Source organism: Passer domesticus, chromosome 8 (genome assembly GCF_036417665.1).
Source record: "Passer domesticus isolate bPasDom1 chromosome 8, bPasDom1.hap1, whole genome shotgun sequence".
NCBI lineage: Eukaryota > Metazoa > Chordata > Aves > Passeriformes > Passeridae > Passer > Passer domesticus.
The window spans coordinates 43234438-43253309 of NC_087481.1; the positions used below are offsets into that span (position 1 = coordinate 43234438).

Genomic DNA, 18872 nt, shown 5'->3' on the forward strand with positions numbered 1-18872 from the left:
GAGCGCTGGGAGCTGTAGTCCTGCTGCGATTCCGCCGCAGTCCTGCCGCCGCTGGGAGCTGTAGTCCCGCCGCCGGCGCGGGTTTAAAGGTCCGGCGGGGCGCTCCCCCTGCCCTGCCCATGTCTCTCCTCGCCGCCGCCGTCGCGCAGTCGCTGCCCGGCTCCGCGCGCGGGGCAGGTACGGGAGCGCGGCGGGGTGGCCGAGCGGGGTCTGCGGGGGGAAGGTCCGCGTCCGGCGGCTGCCGCCCCTCCTGCCGCCCCCCGCCGCCGGCCGGGACCGCTCACGGTGGAGGGAGGGAGGGAAGGGAAGGGAGGAGGGAGAGGCTGGGCCGCCTGCTCTGCCCCCTCCCCGCTCCCGCAGGGCCCCCTCGGGCAGGGGCATCTCCCGTTCCCGAGCAGGTGCAGGCGCCCCCGCCCCTGCCCGGCCGCCGGGCCCTGACGTGCCCTCAGCGCGGAGGGACCCGGCCGGGGCCAGCCCCGAGCCGGCGCCCAGCAGGGCGGCGGCTGGAACGGCGGAAGGGACATTAATCCGTTCCAGTGGTGGTGGTGTCGATGACAAGGACGAGCGCCCTTGTAAGTGGCACTTGGTGCTCGATGGAGGCCGGGTGACCATCGGCATTTCTGTGCAAGCGGGGTGAGGCATGGCACGGCCGGTGGTAATGGCAAAGCTCTCTTTTGTTGGTGTGCTTCCAAATGGGAAAAAAAACAAAACACCCTTCTAAGGTGCTTTTAGAATTTGTTGTGTGTTCAGAAGTCAGCTTAGAGCATCACAGTCGGAAAAACTGGAAATTTAGAAGCTGAAGAGCCTTTATAGAGCAAAGAGGTGGATAGTATCTGGAAAGAAGTTGCCTTTCCAATTATCTCCACCATGGGTGTTTGTCTCCTGCCTTCGTGTCATGCTCCTGAACCAAAGGCAATAGCCTGTTTTTCAGAGGCTGTTGTGACTTGACAGATTCTTGGAAAGATTAGTTAGTAAAAATCAACTTGTATTTTTCTCTTCAGGTTATATTTTTAAAGAATAGTGCTTATTTGCTATATGAAACTAGTTCCTGTACCTTGTGTCAATTACACTGCAGTTGCTGTTCAAGGCTGCAATTTACAGGGCCAAGCCAGCGTGCAGCTGTGCTGCTGCATCAACCTAGAGCTGTTCTTGGCTGAGATCAAGCTTTTGCATGTATGTGACAACAGACATCAGGTGGCATAGGAAGGCAAGTTTAGGGAATATACCAGATTCTTTGACTGTGCTGCCTTAGCTAGGGACAAATCAGTCTGGTTTTGAGAGTCCTTGGGGAGAGAAAAGTGTTGTCGAAATGGGTGTGAAACACCTGGACTTGGACTTGTAAGCAGTATTATGTGCATAATAGTGAGGGTGTTGTTTATTTTTTAACTGCTACAAATATCATAAAGAGGAATGCTGAATTATTTACAGAGATGTAAATGTTCCTTACAGGAGGTATAGAAACACGTAGGAAGAAGGCATTGACACCCTCTCCCAGAAAATTTATTTTGTTCTTATTCTTGGGCCCATAAAATTCAGTGTTGCTACCACGGCTGAAGAGTGTTGGATGCACAGTGGCCTGAGTAAACCACATAGGCATGACCTCCTGGAAGAGATCCTAACACACACTGTCCCAGTTACAGCTGTCTGTGGCATGTAAGAACACTATTGGATATCAAGAGTTTCTGGTTCCTATTCCTGGTCTGGACTAAGCTCGTTGCCTGTTGGCCAGAGCATTGAGCAGCTACGCTAGCCTAGCTTAGGTTTTTTATGTTTATTCTCAAGTGTTACAAATGGAAAGAGGGAAGCTGCTTTTATTTCTAGGAGAATGTGGTTTGTGCAGTTTCTGTATTTTTGTTTTGGTGTTGAAAGGATATGCTGGTTGTCGGCCATTTATGATAAAGGTCATAGTGGCTAATAATAACTGTAAAGAATATTTACCTGGAGAAATGGAACTAGAACCCAGGATCACTTGGCTACCTACCATTTGAGGCTACAGAACTATCTGTAGCAAAGGTGGCTAATTTGCTCTACCACTGGCAAAGGAAGGAGGAAGGTATGACAAGACTGGAATGGACGTGAATATGAGGTCAAATAGTGAACACTCGGTAGGTTTGGACTTTTTTTTAAATTTAATTTTTTTCCAAACATGAGAAATAAAAATGTAATAGGATACATAAAAGCATAATTGGACAAGCTTTAGTGGTGTCAAACTAAAAGACGGTAGATTTAGATTGACCATAAGGAACACATCCTTTCCTGCGAGGGTGGTAAAGCACTGGCACAGTTTGTCCAGAGGGAGGGTGGATCCCTTCTCCCTGGAAACGTTTAAGGTCAGGTTAAGCAACCTGATCTGGTTGAAGACATCCCTTGTTGTAGGGAGGTTGGACTACAGGAGCTTTAAAGGTCCCTTACCACCCAAAGCATTCTATAATGGCAGACCCCTTGACATCCCATAGATAGCTTAAAGATTCTGAAATCCAAAAACTGATTTGTGGAAACAGTTGGACAGCTTAGGGTGTATGTTCTTTTTCTGCTCTTTCCAGAATCAAAGTATGATCCTAAAATACGTAGATAACCAACTGGTTTTAAATTTGTCAAAAATCACATCCTTACTCCTAGACAGAGCAAGAATTGTAATTTTATCCTTTTCTATTCTCCTTAAACAAGACTGGATTTGCAGCTGCTCTGTTCAAATGCTTGCTTTATTCTCCCTACAATCTCCTCCTTCACTCTCCCTCATCCCCCTTTTCTCTTAATTTTCTTTCCGCTTTTTGTTCTTTTTGCTTCCTTCTTTGCATTGGCAATTTCCACTATAAATCTCAGATTGCCTCTTGCATTTTGTTTTCATTTTTAAACTATTGCTTCCTATATCATCCCTTAATAGATCCTTCTTTGTTTCTTCCTTCCATTTCTCTGATGTCCGCTGCACTCTGCCTCACTCTGTCATCTCTTACCTGCACCTGGCAGTGAGTGGCTGCATTTGAGCCGAGAGAACTCTCCTGGGAGCAGGCTCTGTTTGGCCAGTGCAGAGTGAGGGAGAGTGGCTGCTCTTCCTGGAGCTTTGCCAGGGCTCAGCTCCCAGACACTGACTGGAGGTAGCAGCCATTTTAAGTAAATTAAGTAAAACTGCGCAGTTGAAGGCAAGTGCAGAACATAATGAAAATCACCAAATATAAGCTATTTAGGGCTTAAAATGGAGCCCTAAAATTGGCTATTTGATTTGCTACAAAATATCAACTTTTACACATAAGAAATGGTTTGATAAAAAAAATTTATACAGATTTAAGCTTAATAAAGAAGTTGACAAGCAACTGCTGAAAGAATGACATGGAGGTAGATTAAATATATATGTATATATATATACATAAATATATATGTATATATGTATATACTGTTTCAGTGAGGCCTGGAAAAGAGGACAAATACAGAAGGAGCTGTACCTTAATATGGTTCTTCTTATGTGGCAGTATTAAAACTGTGGAAATTGTTCACTGTTTACAACAAAGCTAACTAATCTGGCAATATAGGAATATTCTATTTTGGCAAATCTAAATATTAACTGCTATGATAGCAACGTGTATAATTGAATTGCAAGATCAGTTAAGCATTTTTCATCTGCTTGGTTCTATTTGGTAAAAGATAAGTAGCCCTCAATTAGTCAAAAGTGAAACTAATCTAAGTCAAAAAACATGTTTCTACAATAAAACTTGGGTTTTTTTCAGTACTGTAACACTTCATTTTAACCTTCAAGCTAGTTGGAATAGTCGCTTTCTGTCAAAAAGACTAGCATGGTTTGTTAGTCACAGGAGGCTTAAAGAGGCTTAAATTGCTTCATAATGAATTGCTTAAAGTAAAAATACACCTTATACAATGTTAATTGAATTAGCTTGGCTTATTTTGGGCCTTTCTTACATTTGTTTCTTTGGAACTGGCCCAGGTCAAGTAATTCATATACCAGATTGCATTAAGCTCTTGTGTTCTGATTCAGCTGTCGTTACTATCTTTTAACTTCCAGTTATGAGGGAGTTGGTTGCTAGAAACAAAAAAAAATTGTTTTGTTCTAGTGGCTATTTGATCAAAAACTGTCTTTATATCTTGATTTCCTTTGGTTCTGGAGTGCTTTTCCTTATCCTAATGATTGATCTATCAAGTGAAACTGTCTCCTGGGAAGAACTGACAGAAACAGTGCAGTCCCTTGCATGTGAATCCTCAAATCATCTGAAAAGCAGTAACCTACAAGTAAATAGGGGCACAGAATGCCTGAAGCCAGCCCTGTGAGAGGCGGATAGTTCATAAAATTAAGTATTTTACTATTGCTGTAAGAAAACAGTTTTGCTGCCTTTAATGATTCAGAGCAGCACAAACAGGTTAGAGCAAGTGTTGAGAAACTCTTAATTACAGAGTTGATTTAGGGCAGGCAGACCATACAGTCCAACATAAACAGAGTGCAGAAAGCAGAGATGTAAGTGTTGGAACAACTCACTTTCAACTGCCCTAATTTATCTTTCTCAGCTTTAGTCATCTCTCTTTCATGCACAAAGCTATGCATATTTCATCCTTGGAAAATCAGTCTGCACTTTTATTAAACACTGTTGTTTTCACACTTCTGATTTCAACGATGTATTTCCTTATGAGCATTACTATTTGGTGTGAATTAGTAGTATTATGAATTACCCAGAATAATTATGCAGAATAATTCATGGACTAGTGCAAAACAGAGCACCAAGTGCCAGTGAATGAAATTCTGAAAATTTTACCCGACCTACATTAATGACCACTGTATTAGTGTCTTATGAGAGGAACTCCTGTCAGGCTGTGTATTGATGTGGAGGCTGGAGATATGGAAATGGTGGGTAGTGAAAGGGAGGGAGGTAAAGTGTGGCATCACCATGTACATGTTAAATAACATTCACACCTTGATTTTCTTCTGAGCAGCTTTTCAGCTTTTTTTTTTTCTTTTTTTTTTGGTGGAATTTTCAGTGTAGTAACAACTCAGTAATAAAAAAAAGTTGTAACTTGAAAATTGGAAACTATTCAAATAGTACAACTTTTCACCTATGTACTGATTTTGATTTATTTTTAAATTTTCATACTTGACCTATTTGTGTTTGAGTTTCAGAATATATTTAGAAATTGTTATGACACATGATTATTTAATATATTCTTCAGCTAAGCAACGTGGCACGATTTCCTTTGTAATAGCTGTAAACTTTATAGCTGGTATGAGCTTATAATTAATTTCTTATGCTAGGAGTTTGCAAGGGAACTGTGGAAATACTGGAACTATTTCTTTGTCTAGCAGTTGTTGTAAATAGATGGCTATTTCATCTGGGCTTCTAAATCAAACTATTTAAAAGCTCCTATTTAGTTAGTCACTTCCAGCTCAGTCTGACAGATATTCCCTCAGAGCTGATGATTCAGATTGCAGCAGTTTTCCCTGGGAAGAGGGAGTGTGCACATATTTTTTTCCCTTTCGAGCTCTCTTCCTTTCGGAAGCAGCAGTGAAATGCTGTGTATCGGTAAGACTTCAAACCCCATGATTCCTTGGGAGAGCATGCGCCGAAAGCTTCCAGTTGTCAAAGTGCTCTTGCCAGGCTGGTCGACTATTTGACATATACCAAACCTGAAAGAAGAAAATAAATATACTGTCCTTTTGTTGATCTTTAAATACAGAAAATCCAAAGGTAACTGTTCCTTAAACATTTCTGTGTTGGCTGTGTGGGTTTCTGCATGCAACTGGATCTGGTATTGCTATGGGGATATAGATTTCCTGTAGTGGATTGTAAATTTGTACAAATACTTACACCAAATAATCAAGAGCACTGCATACTAGTCCCACATTAGACACTGGCTGGCCTGTCTTTCAAAGTCATTTATTAACCAGTATTTTTTCATTTGGACTGGCTTCATTCATTATAGGAAGGTCTTGACCTTGACAAGAGGGTTAAATGGTGCAGTGATTTTTGCCTTTAAGAAGCAAGATGGAAGGGAATATGAATCACAGTCCTTAGGATAAAGTTCAAAACCAGCTAGCTAAGTCAAGGTACATGTTTGAAGCAACTGCTGTACTAGCCACTATAGATAACCTGGTGACTAACTAATTTAAATATAACTTTATTGACGACAGAATTTTAACATTTCAGCTGCTATGTTTTTCTCTCTAAATGTATTTTTATACTGATAGGTCAGACCCAGGGGAGAGGGATACACATAATCCTTTTCTCCCTCTGATGTGGAGTCATCAGTTTTATGTAGCCTTAGGAGTAATAGTGATGTGGGTAGAAGTGAAGCTAATGGAAAGTTACACAGACAGAGCTTGGTATATTGTGGTTTACTGCAGTATTGCTTTAAAATGCCTTGCAAGGTTTGCTGCACTCCCAGCAGCAGCAGCAGTGCTGCCTGGAACAGATGCAGTGGTTTACCCCGTCCTTAGGAGCTTAATGTTGTCTCACAGCATGGTCTGCTCAGGCAGCCTTGCTTCTTGCTTTACATATTGAACTGGTAAATCAGGGCGAGCATAAGCAGTAACTTACCAGATACCAGAAACCTCTCCTGGAATTCATTTTAACTAAAATGTGTGTGCATGCCTCAGAAGATATTTAAAGGAAAGAGCAAAAAATGTAAGAGAGACCTGGACCATTTGAAGTCAGAAAGGACAGTTTCATGCTTTGCCACCTTTCTTAAACAGTTAATAGATTTGGCTTTACATTGTTACATTACAAAAACAATCCTAAAAAAATGCAGTCTTAGGCATGGAAATGTCATATGATTTTTGCTATTGAGTAATAGCAATGCATTTAGGTGATGTGATGGCCATCTTTAGCATAGTTAATTAAAGTAAGTGATTTGGGGCTCGTTAAAAATACTTTTGAGATTTAGAATTATCTCTTCAGTTGTCTAAAAGCCTGCAAAATCTGGAGGCTCGCTCCTGTTGTGATTTCATGCAGTGGCTGTTCATTGATGTCTGTATTGTATTATTACCATTGGGTCTCAAAATCATGATAAAATTATATGATCTGTCCTGTTTCATATGGAACACCTTTTCTAGCAGATATAAGTCTCATCCATTTTACATACGTTTCCATTCTGCAGTTTAAACTTCTGTATTGATTTAGCAAATAATTTGCATCGCTAGTCTTTGTCTTGTGTATATAAATGTGATTTTCAACATGCAGCATGTCTATATTGTAACTATTTCGATTTTCCCTGGTTTTATATTTCATTTGAAAGCATTAGAAAGATCATAGTCTAATAATACCTCCCCCGTCTGCTGATTTTGACCTTACGGTTTTCTAGTGGAGAAATCACCGACGATTTCATATGTACGTGTATAAATAGAGCGGGTACGTATAAAAATAGAGCGGGTAGCTAGCTATACCTTCAAGTAAAGGACCGCTTTGATGTAAAATAGCGTTTTACGCGGAGAGATCGTAAGGTCACCGAAGGCAAATCTGACACCCATCGGCGGCTTTGTACGAAGTGTCTCCGCCCCCGGCCCCCCTTGCCGGCCGTGCCATCGCCCGGCTGCCCGGAGCCGGCGCGGGCAGGAAGCGATTGTGCAGCCAGGAGCCGCTCCCGTAGCGCCCGCGTCCCTGCGCGCTGTGCCTCTGATAAACCTCAGTCACTGCAAGCTCGCTTGTTAATTAAGGAAAATCGGTACCCGGCTCCTTTAAAGGTCCCCTAATAGAAAAGGGGGTGGAGAAGAGCGAAGACTGGTGTCTTTTTAACCTTGCTGAAGGACGCAGCAGTATTTATTGACGTATGCAAATAACCAGGGGGAGGAGGTGGAGGAGGAGGGTGCTTGGAAAAACAGGAACCAGAATCAGTTTCTCATTGCAGGGTGAGAGCTCTGAGTTCCGGTGTAAGAGAAAAGAGACGTGGCGAAATTGCTGTATATCTCTGCCCTATAAGCACATCTCTCATTTAGACTGAAGGGAAACAAGGCATCAAAAAGGGTGAAGCATCTTAAAAAAATATTTTAAGGGCAATCTAGCACGATCAAAGGTTACATATTCCTAAATGGGGGAGGGGGAAGATTACGGGTTTGCCTTGCAATATGCTGTAGCATAGTACTAGCAATAGGACGAGATTTTTGGCTGGCAAATGATTAAAACAGACTGGCTTGCGGTATGAATGACAATGTTAATAATCTGTCTTTGTGGTTTTTTCCCCTACTGTTTCAGCTGCGCAAACCATGCAGGATGATTTACTGATGGACAAAAGCAAAGCCCAGCCCCAGCAGCAGCGGCAGCAGCAGCAGCAGCAAGATCCAAACTCAGCAGAAGCCCCCTCTACACCCATCTCGTCGGAAACACCCAAACCAGAAGACAACAGTTCAGTGACTAGTATCGGCACATCGGCTCCTTCCCAAAATAGCAAGGAGAAGATGCAGATGGAGTCTCCCATTTTGCCTGGCTTGAGCTTTCACCAGCCTCAACAAGAACCTGCAGCCGGCACCTCCTTGTCTCCCTCGTTTGGCAGCACCTGGTCTACAGGGACCACAAACACGGTGGATGATAGCTTTTTCCAAGGGATTACTCCAGTCAATGGGACAATGCTTTTCCAGAATTTTCCACACCATGTCAACCCTGTATTTGGTGGCACTTTCTCACCTCAGATTGGCCTAGCTCAGACTCAGCACCACCAACATCAGCAGCAGCAGCAGCAAGCTCAGCAGCAGCAGCAGCAGCGGAGGTCACCTGTGAGTCCTAACCAGGCACCTTTCGCCCAGAGAAATGCTGCTTACAGCCATCAGCCCATCATGACCAGCAAACCGTCTTCCTCCTCTGCCTCTTCTTCTTCCTCCTCCAGCTGGAATAACCATCAAAATGCGGCTTGGAGTACACCTTCCAACCCTTGGGGTGGGCTACAGGCTGGTAGGGACCCTCGAAGGGCAGTTGGAGTGGGGGTTGGCGTGGGAGTGGGAGTCGGCGTGCCCTCCCCCCTCAATCCCATTTCACCCCTTAAAAAACCCTTCTCCAGCAATGTCATTGCCCCTCCGAAGTTCCCACGGGCTGCACCCTTAACCCCCAAATCCTGGATGGAAGACAACGCGTTCAGGACGGACAATGGCAACAATCTGTTGCCTTTTCAGGTAAATGACTACACGCACCTTCTGCATGATGACAGCTATCACAAATTTCTATTTTTTGTAAGGCTATGTTTCATGTTACTGCTCTGTCTGGGTGATATCTCTATAACTCATGTTTTCACCAAATAGTCACCTTACGTGAAGGAAGTGGGGTTGAACCTAGGGAGTGCATACACAAAGATTTACAATTCTAGCTTAAGGTTTAAAATCTTATTTTTCTTGTAACTTATTGTTAAATGTGGTGTATGTGTTTTTTTTTTGTTGCTGTTTTTTGATCTTTTTTTAGCATCTGAAAGGTAGTAGCCTTCATGAAAAACAGGTTCGGCAGACTACGTTCCCTTGGTGCTGTGTTAGAATTTTTTTTCCTATTCTCCCATATGTGAGAAAGCTGACATGTTTAAATTGCTGGTTCAGTTTTCTAACTGGGCTGTTAATTTTAACCAAAGCTGCTTCTTGACCTGAAATTCAGTGAATTATTTTATCACCATTGCAATAACTAATTGTCCTTATGTTGTGGTGGGATTTAACAGGGAGTCTGCTCACATAAGGCATCCATATGAAAAGCTGTGTACATTTAATACGTACACCCTGCTGTTATATTCACAGTGGACGTTTTGAATACATCTCGAAGCAGCGTGGGTGTGTATGGAAAGAGTGGCGTATCTGTCCTTTCCAGTAAGGAAATGCCTAATACAATTGACAGGATTTAGAAATGGCAGGAAAGTATTGTATAAAATAAACCATTTTATGCTGCTCAGAATATTTGCAGAGAAAAGAGACAATAGGACACGACCTTCAGAGCCATATTGCAATGGAGTCTATTTACTAGCTACATAGCTCTGAAATATTTAAAGCTGCAGTGCCCTTCACTGTTTTTTTAAAATCTATGACGACAAAGCAGATCAATTGCAGCTGAAACTGGGCCAAATGGAAGATTTGCAATTTTAATGCAGAATGAAACCTGTCATGGTGTGAAATCCATTTTAAGTTGAAAAAAAGCAGAGCTTGCACTTGCAGTTATATCTATACTAGGTGAAATGAATCTCAGACCTTTTCTAGGTTAGCTCTTTTGGTGTCAGTCAGGTCAAAATTTTCTGCTTTGAAATACAGTTAAATCAAGCATATATGCATGCTCTTTAGGTAGTTGTTTTCTCAAGAAAGTATGACTTCTCAAACATCTTTAACTTAGCAGTTTGGTAAGAATAGCATTTAGATTGACACTTAGTTTTCGAAACAGAGTGAAAAAAGAAATCAAACAAATGCATCCCCACCCTCATTATTTTAGGAGACTGTGGAAGTAAAATATATGCACTTTCCAGTCCTATTCAAAGAGGACATCTTATAGTCAGCCCTGAAATTTCATTTTGCTGCTTCATTCTCTTTAAAGGGAGAGTTGCAATTTTTTTATTGGCTGCCCTAAATGAAGGTGGAGTGGCTTCTGGTGAGCTGCTGGTTAATGTCTCTGGAGCACTGAAGGCTGGAGGAAGATTACACTTTAGACACAATTTGCATGCTGTAAATACTATGTTGCACAGAGCACAGCACCATAAAAGCTAATAGCTCCCAGTCATTTTTTAGGCATGGGAAATATGTTTCAATTTACAAGTGTTCTGAATTGTCTACATGTAAGACATTACAAATCTTGGTATATTTCAATTAGTAGTGAAAACAACAGTAAATGGTCTTATTTCTGTGGTTTGGTTAGTGAGATACATCTTTAATGAATACAGAACTTTATTATTGTGAGTGTAAATTGTCACAAATTAAACTGGCAGATATTTACTCATCACAAGGAAAAATATAGCTAACTGCTTTTAAAGAAAAGTTCTTTTGATTTTGAAATTAAGGTTTAAAAAAACCTGAAGTATTAGCCAATATGTAAATTGGAAACTTGTTTTCTTCTCTGTGGATTTAACCTGGTATTTTCATGCAGCAAATGCGTAGGCTATTCTCAGCACCAGCTGGTATAACAGTCTGATTTCAAAGACTCAGAACACTTGTATTTTTTTTTCCTATTAGGCTTCTCTTTTTTAAAATACAAGCTGCTGAATTTTGCTTATTAAAAATTATCTGGGTTACTGTTGATTACTGCTATACTTTACAAAATGCCAAAGACATCTTGAAACCATTGGTAGGAGACAACTGTTTAGTGGCACTGATAAAGATGAAATTCAAATTAGTCTAAGAGATTAATATTTGCTGCCAAGGTTCTGGTTGTCTTTTTTCTTCTTCCCCCCACCCCTAAATTGGGCAATATGTTGACACAGTAAGTTCTGCTTGTCAGCACTATCAAGTAGTTCTGGCAGGTTTATCCGTTTACATCTGCCACCCTCCATAACTGTGTGGTTTTGAGCAACTTTAGAAATACCTTCCAGTAAACTTCCTAGCAACACACTTATGAACATTAGCAAGTTCTTTGTGTTAACCTGTTATTTTATGTTGGGATTATTAGGCTTTCTAAGAAAGAAGAAAACTGTTAATATGTTCACTGTTTGAAATAACATCAGGGAGAGCTGTTTTGTAGTTCAGGTCTTTGCAGTGATCATGAATTTTGATCAGAAAAGATCTGTAACTGAGATTTGTGTTCTGAGTATAATATTTGAAAGTAGTTGATACTCAGCTATTGATGTATCTTGCTGTAGGAAAAAATGTTCAATTTTAAAATATTTCTCTTAAAACATGTATATAAAGCAATATACTACATTTTTTCATCCCTTAATTTGAGTAATTCTTTAGTGCATCTTGTATGTCAAAAACAGTTGGTGTCTGTCCCAAGGAGCTGTGCTGCAAACATATCAGGAGATTTAAATTACAACTTGGTAGGAACTCTGCTGGTGTTTGCCTTGTGATTGGTGTGGAAAGGCCACTAAAAATGCTTTGAGGGAGATTACATTCATACACTTACTGGAAAAAATCAATTGCACTGTATATATTTAAGAAATGGAGATACAAAGCTGATAGTTGAAAGGAAAAAGAGAAGTGATCAGTCTGGAATGAAATGTAATGTAGCAAGTAAGAGCTGGAGATGAGATCATGGGAACAGGTGTGGAACTAGGCCAGAGAGGAAATGCAAAAACATGGCCAGTTTGTTCTTCTGAATATTTTTTGGCTTCTGAGTGGTTCAGGTGCAGGGTCTCTGACTGTCATGTGGCAAGCAGTCCTGTTGTGCTGTTATGTTAGGTGATCCTCAGCTCTGGCATTTGAGGCTGGCATTCACTGATTGTCCCCGGGACGCCGTTCTCCCAGCAGTGGCTCAGTTCCATTTTCCAACTGAGTGGTGGGGCTTGTACAGAACTGTTGTCATCTCCTGCTTCTGAGCTTCTCTTTCCCTTCACATGTTTCAGGTAAATGGTGTATTTATTTGGCTTTTGGCCGTGTGAAGATGTTGGGACACAGCTTGTGGGGTTAGGAGGATTGATAGTGCCTGAAATAGACCCTTGGAGGCAAGGATAAGAAATTCTTTGCAGGGAAGATAGAGAAGGAATTAAATGTTTGCAGACCAGAATTCTAATTATGTCTACCTTGTGGATTTTTAATTATAGCAACACTGTAACAATTTTCCAGAAACTGTGCTGAGTTTTGCTGTTTTCCAAGTAATGTTCTTTAGAAACATAAAATGCAATGCAGTTTGTGCTCTGAAGATTCTGGCATGCATCAAACCATTCTTGGCAGCTTTACTGATAAATATTTCTCTAGCAGAAATAAAAAAGGTGGTGTTTATTGTATATAAAGATAGTTCTAACATGCTATCTTTTGAAGCGAGACTGAGAAGGGATTTTTGGGGAAGTGTTTTGGTGTGGTGTTTTTTTCTTCATTGTTTTCAATTGGAATTAATCTGGACCAGATACAAAATTCCTAAATTTAGCTTATAATTTTATAACTTCAATATTTAATATTTAAACAAAATGCCAATTCTAACATGCAATGAGTTTGTGTTTAAATATAAATGTGTATATATGTATGAAGGTAGAGTTCAAGTATTGGAACATTCATGAGTGTAACAATTGAAGTTGTGTGTTTATGAGTAAAGGAGTTTTACTGGCTAATACACTCTAGTGACTAATTTTAAAAACCTTTTTTAAATCTAGAGGGTTTTTTTCAGTCAGAAATAGTTGTATGCAACTGTGTAATAAGTCTATTTAAAGATTAATTTTTAAAACAGTATATTTCTTTAGTCTAAAGTTGTCATTCCGGGCTCTAGCTTCTTGGTAGTTTAGTAGGCAACCACACTTAGTGGTGTTACTGTTACCTTAAAAACTATTTCTTAACATGTAGTTCAGTCTTAATTTTTCTTGTGTGATGATGCACAAGCACTGGCAGCCTGCAACTTTATGGGCAGCAAGAAAAAAAAAAGGAGGAAAGTACCTAGGTCTGCTTCCCCCCGATTTCTTACACGCTTCTGTTGGTACTACTAACTAGAACCAGCTACTAAGTGTAGCTGGATTATGAATACTTAAATGTGGGAGCACATATTGTGGTATTTCAGCAGTTTTCCACTGTAACAGATACAAGTGACACATGATGTTCTATCAAAGTAGTTTTGAAGTATTTTACAATTTCTTGTTAGATTTTGAATTTGATTGAATTGTAAATGTCTGCATGTTCAAATTCACTAAAACATAGGAATAGCACAAGAAAAAAGCACACAGCTGTTTTATATTCAAAGTATGATAACTGAGCACTAATTGCTTATTGGTCAGAGTTTTGATTTTAAGTAATCGATCATAGTTAATCTGTCAGAGTTAGCGAAGGAAGAGCAAAGGTCTGAGTTTGGTAGGCAGCTGATGTTGTGATCAACTCTGTACATAGACTGGACTTCCTTAAAAACATTAAAGGTATTAATATGAAACTTAAAACTTTGGTAGAGGATTTATCTGTCTTTGGGAGGAACCGTAGAAGGGAAGGGGAAGAGCATGGAGTTCATTTTGCTATTTCCCTTCTTGGATCGTCTCTCCCAGTTTTCATCTATTTGCCTCGACTGCTTTTGTGAATGGCATGTAAGAGGAGGAGGGACCTGGAAAAGTAGTGTTTTCAGGTTGTGGTGGTTCTTCAAGGAAAAAAAAAAAGAGTTTGCTGAAAGAATGATGAATATTTCTATTTGTTAGCAGTTGGTAAAATAGCTCTCCTTTCATGAAGGTCATTCAAGAGTAATTTCTAGCAGACCTATACTAAGGGGAAGCTAAAATATAGCACTGTTTAGTTTAAAGTTTGAAAGTGGTCTTACCTTAAACAGTACACATCTGAATTCTGCTTCTATTCTAGACTTCACAGTTTTTAGGCTAATGCGATATCTTATATGTTCTGTACCTAAATTTAGGGTAGCACTGCCATGTTCTGTTTCATTTTTTTTAATCTATTTTTACCATGTTTCACAAAAGCATTGCTTTTAAGCAGTTGTTAGAATGCTGCACATGCTGGTACAAAGCAGTTGTCTCAGTAGTTAGAAGAATGTAAAATTTCTGTATATAGAATTAGATCTTCATTTGTGTAATCATTTTATTATTATGTGTAAATTTTAGACTTTTAAAAATGCAAGTTGTGAAAGGTCACAGAAACTTTCCTTGCATTTGTTCAGATTTGGTCAACGTTTTAATTTCCTTAAGTTTCAGTTATATGATTCTGTCTTTTCCTACAAGCTATGAGTAGATTTGTAAATCACAATTAATTGATGTCTTCCTTTTCCTCCTTGTGGAAAAGTGGCTTTGTCCCTTTATTGCATGTTTCTCAAGCTCATTCCAGAGATAGAGTTGTCAATTTTTCTAAGATCTTATAGGAGAGAAGCACTGTGCCAATCAGGATAGGTACTGATCTGCTTTGGCACAACAGTGTTAGAAGGGATGATGTGAAGTCCATTCTACAGAGGTAAATAAGAGGCTCAGAGTTTGGGAAATTCATTTTCTTCTCAATGCTCAATCTGAGAAGACTGAAAAATTGTAGGATTTTTCTGAAATATTTAGAATATAGGTCTTTGAAAACAGAACATCCACTGCAGTCTCTTAAGTTTGCTGTTTGTGTGAATCTCAAGTTAGGCATGAAAAAGTGAAGACAACAAATTGGTTCCTGTGAAAACTTTCAGTTTATGCTACATAGCAATTACTCAGGAATTAAGAATTTTTCATCAGGGAAAAGAAGCAAAATATTTAATTTCTTTGATACTGACTTACTGTGTATGTTGTTCTCTGTACATCTTCAAGATTCTGGAGAATTACTCCTGCTCTTCCTAATTTTTTTTTTTCTGGATGGCTTTGCAAAATTTGCAAGAATTTGAAACAGTTTTCTTTTAAATTCCTGGAGTCTAAATAAACTACTTAAGCAAAACCACAGATTCTGTTGCATGTTAGAATTATAAATTTCACATGATTCATCACCAAAGTTAAGAAGCTTTTGATCAACTCTATAGTTCTTTGTTCTTGGTTTAACAAAGTTAATGAAAGATATGTGTGAAGAGCACTGTCAATAGGTTACAGTGGGCATGGCCCATTTTCTTTGTTTTATCCACCCTTGAACTGTTCAGCTGCTTTCAAACATCTATTTCTTCCTGTTCCTGAATTTTGATTCTGTTTTTCCTTGAGGCTTCTCATTTGAGTTGGCCTACCCTCTTCCACTTTCTGTGTCAATTTGCTTCAGGTTACAGAGAAAGGCCCAATAAATCCCTGTAGTTGTGTTCACTTAGTCCTGTGCAAAATTAATAGCATTCAGGGTTTTAAAAGTACATTTAATCAAATTCAAGGAGAATGCTGGCTAGAAGTTCTGAATTCTAGAAATCTAGACATTTTAACCAAGTGATAACTTAGTCTGAAAATGCAGAACTGATTTTCTTTCCCCATGACCAAACTGAACTTCAAAATATATGACTTGGGATGGATTTTCACACAGATGGACAAACAACCACTTCTAACATAACTGGAAAAAGCATTCATTATGGCTTTGTCATGGACTTTTTATATATGATTTTGTTTTATGTCATAGTCATAAATGGATGTTCTGGTGAAATTCACCTTTCTAATGTGAATTATTGTGAAGGTGCTCAGCTTAAAAAGATTCATCCTAAAAAGTTATTTTTGGCAGCACTGTAGGCAACTTAAAGCTGATCGTTTAATGGGAAATGTCAGACAACAAAGAAATTCACCCATCAAAGCTCTCTGGGTTTTATTCTCTGAGTAAGGCTCTTTTTGCAAGACTCATTTCCTAAAGAAAGTCTTTGGAATTGTAGCTTCTTCTTGAAATTGCTGAAAGAAACAGAGCAAATATTTTGTTTTAAAACACTCGAGTGGTTAAATATTGTTTTGGATTAAATGAAATTTTCCTAATTCCTTGTTGAAAGTTGCTGCTTCATTCTGCTGAAGTAGCTTGCTTTGTGAAAGAGACGAGTTAAAAGCATTAATGAATTAACATGGAGGTGGCTAGTGTTACTCCCATTTACTGCATGACCTTAACATTTGTAAAGGATTAACAAATTATTAATGTATTAACTGATTGTTAGCATGCTAACAGATGGCTTATAAGCAAATCTAATGTCATCTATTGATGTGCTTAGCAAGTGTTAAGGTGTGTAATAACCAAGTGTGTAAAATGTTTATAGCACACTTTGTGCGTTTGAAATTTTGTTAAACTACTTATAAAGATAACTTCTAGTTTTAAATCATGATGCCCACAACAGTCTGACCTAATTATTTCACCTCACTAAAGAATTCTCTTGCTCATGTGTTCTCTCCAGGACCATATTGTTTCTTCCTGTGACAATTGAAAAAAAAAATTGAGAACAGTGAGACCTCTGACAGTAACTGAAAGGGTTTTTCTTAAAACTCACAAAGCCTGAAGTAGCAGCTGACTGTGTAGCAGGAAGACTAAGAAAGAACAAGAGAGTAGAGGAAACAAAAGTCAGGAACAAGAAGAAGTAGGACTTTGATAGTACAGAATGGAAGGGGAGCTGTGGCATTTTCAAATATGGCAATGCCACATGACAATATACCCATGCACTTTCTGTGGATGAGAATTTTTGCAAATGAAATCTTGAAAAGTTTGGACTGATGAAACATTGGTGGTGAGGGTCTTCAGGTGGGTGGCTCCTTCTGTTTTTGGCTGCTAAAAGTGAAGCTGGACCTGTGACTTCTGAGTAAAAAAATCAGCCATAATTGTCAGGAGATTTTACAGGTGATGTTTTGATGCAAGTTTCTGCAGACAGTCTCACCTCCCTTGTCCAAACAGAAACACACTCTTCTGATATGGTTTTAAAAAGTGGTAGATTACTTGTATAACTTTTTTTTTCTTGCTAGGCAAGGGAGAAGTACCTGCTGTTGTGTATGCTATCCAAAACTACTTGAAAATGGATTGTAGTAAATTTTAAAGGTTTTTTTTAAAGGCTTCATTTTTTTGTATAGGAACTGGAAAGTTTTCTTGCAAATTAATTTGCTTGCACAGTAGCTTTTTTCAAATATAAACTTGAGCTGGTGGATGTCTTAAAATATAGCTCAGTCCTTGGCTCCACTGGACACGTAAAGCAAGGAGAATTAATTTAAAAGGACAAACACAATGGAAAGAACTTTTTTATTAAAACAGGCATGCATAGATGCAAAAGGCAACCATATGAAATGCATAGTTTTTCATACAACCTACAATTTTGTTTACCTTTTCACACATAATATTTATATTTGTGGTTTATAATTGTCGAGAAATCAACTGAAAAAACTCCTGTATTTCTATTTTCTGTGTCACTCTTACTGATTGAGGTCCTACTTTATGATGAGAATTGAGTTCTTGAGGTCATGACCTTGTAGTGCTATTAAATATCAGTCTGCTTTGCTAGTTCTTCAGTTCTTTTTGTATGATGAGCTTATCTCTTCTGGGTTGATGATGTCTTGTAAATATTATGTTTCTACTTTAATAACCGACATTACTCATTTCAAGTATCTCAAGTGATCTCAACTAAACTGGTCTCAAGATTTGCCCTTAAGAAACTCCATTATTCACACTTCTTTAGCAGATTCAATTGAGCACTAGCAGTTCTTTCCCGTTTTGCCATTTTCTTTCTTACCTCAATTGCACTGGTTACTTTTTTGTCTCCATTTGTATGGTCGCTTTGCCCGTAGCAGCATGTGAAATGCTGTCTGTGGAAGTCCCTGTTAGATCAGCCATATCCTAGTCTTTCAAGAAGCAGGAATCATCTTGTCCAGGGTATTGTGTCAATAATGCATAATGCCACATTATTTCTGCACTGTGCTTCCTAAGCGATGACATCCTTGAATTTCAGTCATAAAAGCTAGAAACAATGTTTGTCCTGTATAGTTTCATATCCTGCTTCAGTTATTGCAGTTGTTTCATTTTTATTTTGCGGGTCAGATGTACAAGATACTGACACTGTTACTTGGACTGGCTTTAGTGGTTCCACTGACAGCCTTACTCTGGCTCCTTCTGACTACGATGTTGCCACGCTCCTCATCAGTTACTGAGTTGGATCGGTGACATTGCTTTCTCTTACTATTTATCTGTCTTCTCTGTTTACCTGATTTCCTCTATGAATGTGAAGAGCAGTTATAGAGGCTACATTATTTTCTCCTGACTTCTGGTGTTTTTAATTTTTTCTCTCAGTCTTGCTAGACTTTTTCTAGACATTTGTTGTCCATTCATGCTGACCTTCTTACAGTTTCCCTGAATATATGTAAGTGGCTGAACATCCTCGTTCTTTCCTTGTAGCAACATTTTCTTAAGGTGCCTGTCAGTTTTTATTACCCTGTGCAAAAAAAAAAAAAAGGAGAATTCTGTTGCAAATCAGGTAGGCTTT

General features: G+C 39.3%; 1 protein-coding gene and 1 long non-coding RNA gene across 13 annotated transcripts in view; one reads left to right on the top strand and one right to left on the bottom strand.

The window, feature by feature from the left end:
• The first annotated feature begins 24 nt into the window (after nucleotides 1–24).
• The window catches only part of CPEB3 (cytoplasmic polyadenylation element binding protein 3), an 82799-nt gene continuing 63951 nt past the window's right edge, over nucleotides 25–18872 (top strand). For 4 of the 8 annotated variants that reach the window (XM_064430905.1, XM_064430907.1, XM_064430909.1 and 1 more), the window contains exons 1-2: nucleotides 7700–7840; nucleotides 8184–9094. In XM_064430905.1, the coding sequence (XP_064286975.1) occupies nucleotides 7762–7840; nucleotides 8184–9094 (990 nt within the window). In that variant the 5' untranslated portion in view covers nucleotides 7700–7761. Of the gene's footprint in view, nucleotides 178–441; nucleotides 573–7699; nucleotides 7956–8183; nucleotides 9095–18872 lie in introns of those variants that run through there. The other 4 variants (XM_064430906.1, XM_064430908.1, XM_064430912.1 and 1 more) reach the window with 3 other exon arrangements.
• LOC135306633 (uncharacterized) overlaps nucleotides 4768–18872 on the bottom strand; it is a 41529-nt gene continuing 27424 nt past the window's right edge. For 2 of the 5 annotated variants that reach the window (XR_010367433.1, XR_010367435.1), the window contains one exon: nucleotides 10447–18821. This is a non-coding gene — a long non-coding RNA (uncharacterized LOC135306633). Of the gene's footprint in view, nucleotides 5624–10445; nucleotides 18822–18872 lie in introns of those variants that run through there. The other 3 variants (XR_010367434.1, XR_010367437.1, XR_010367436.1) reach the window with 3 other exon arrangements.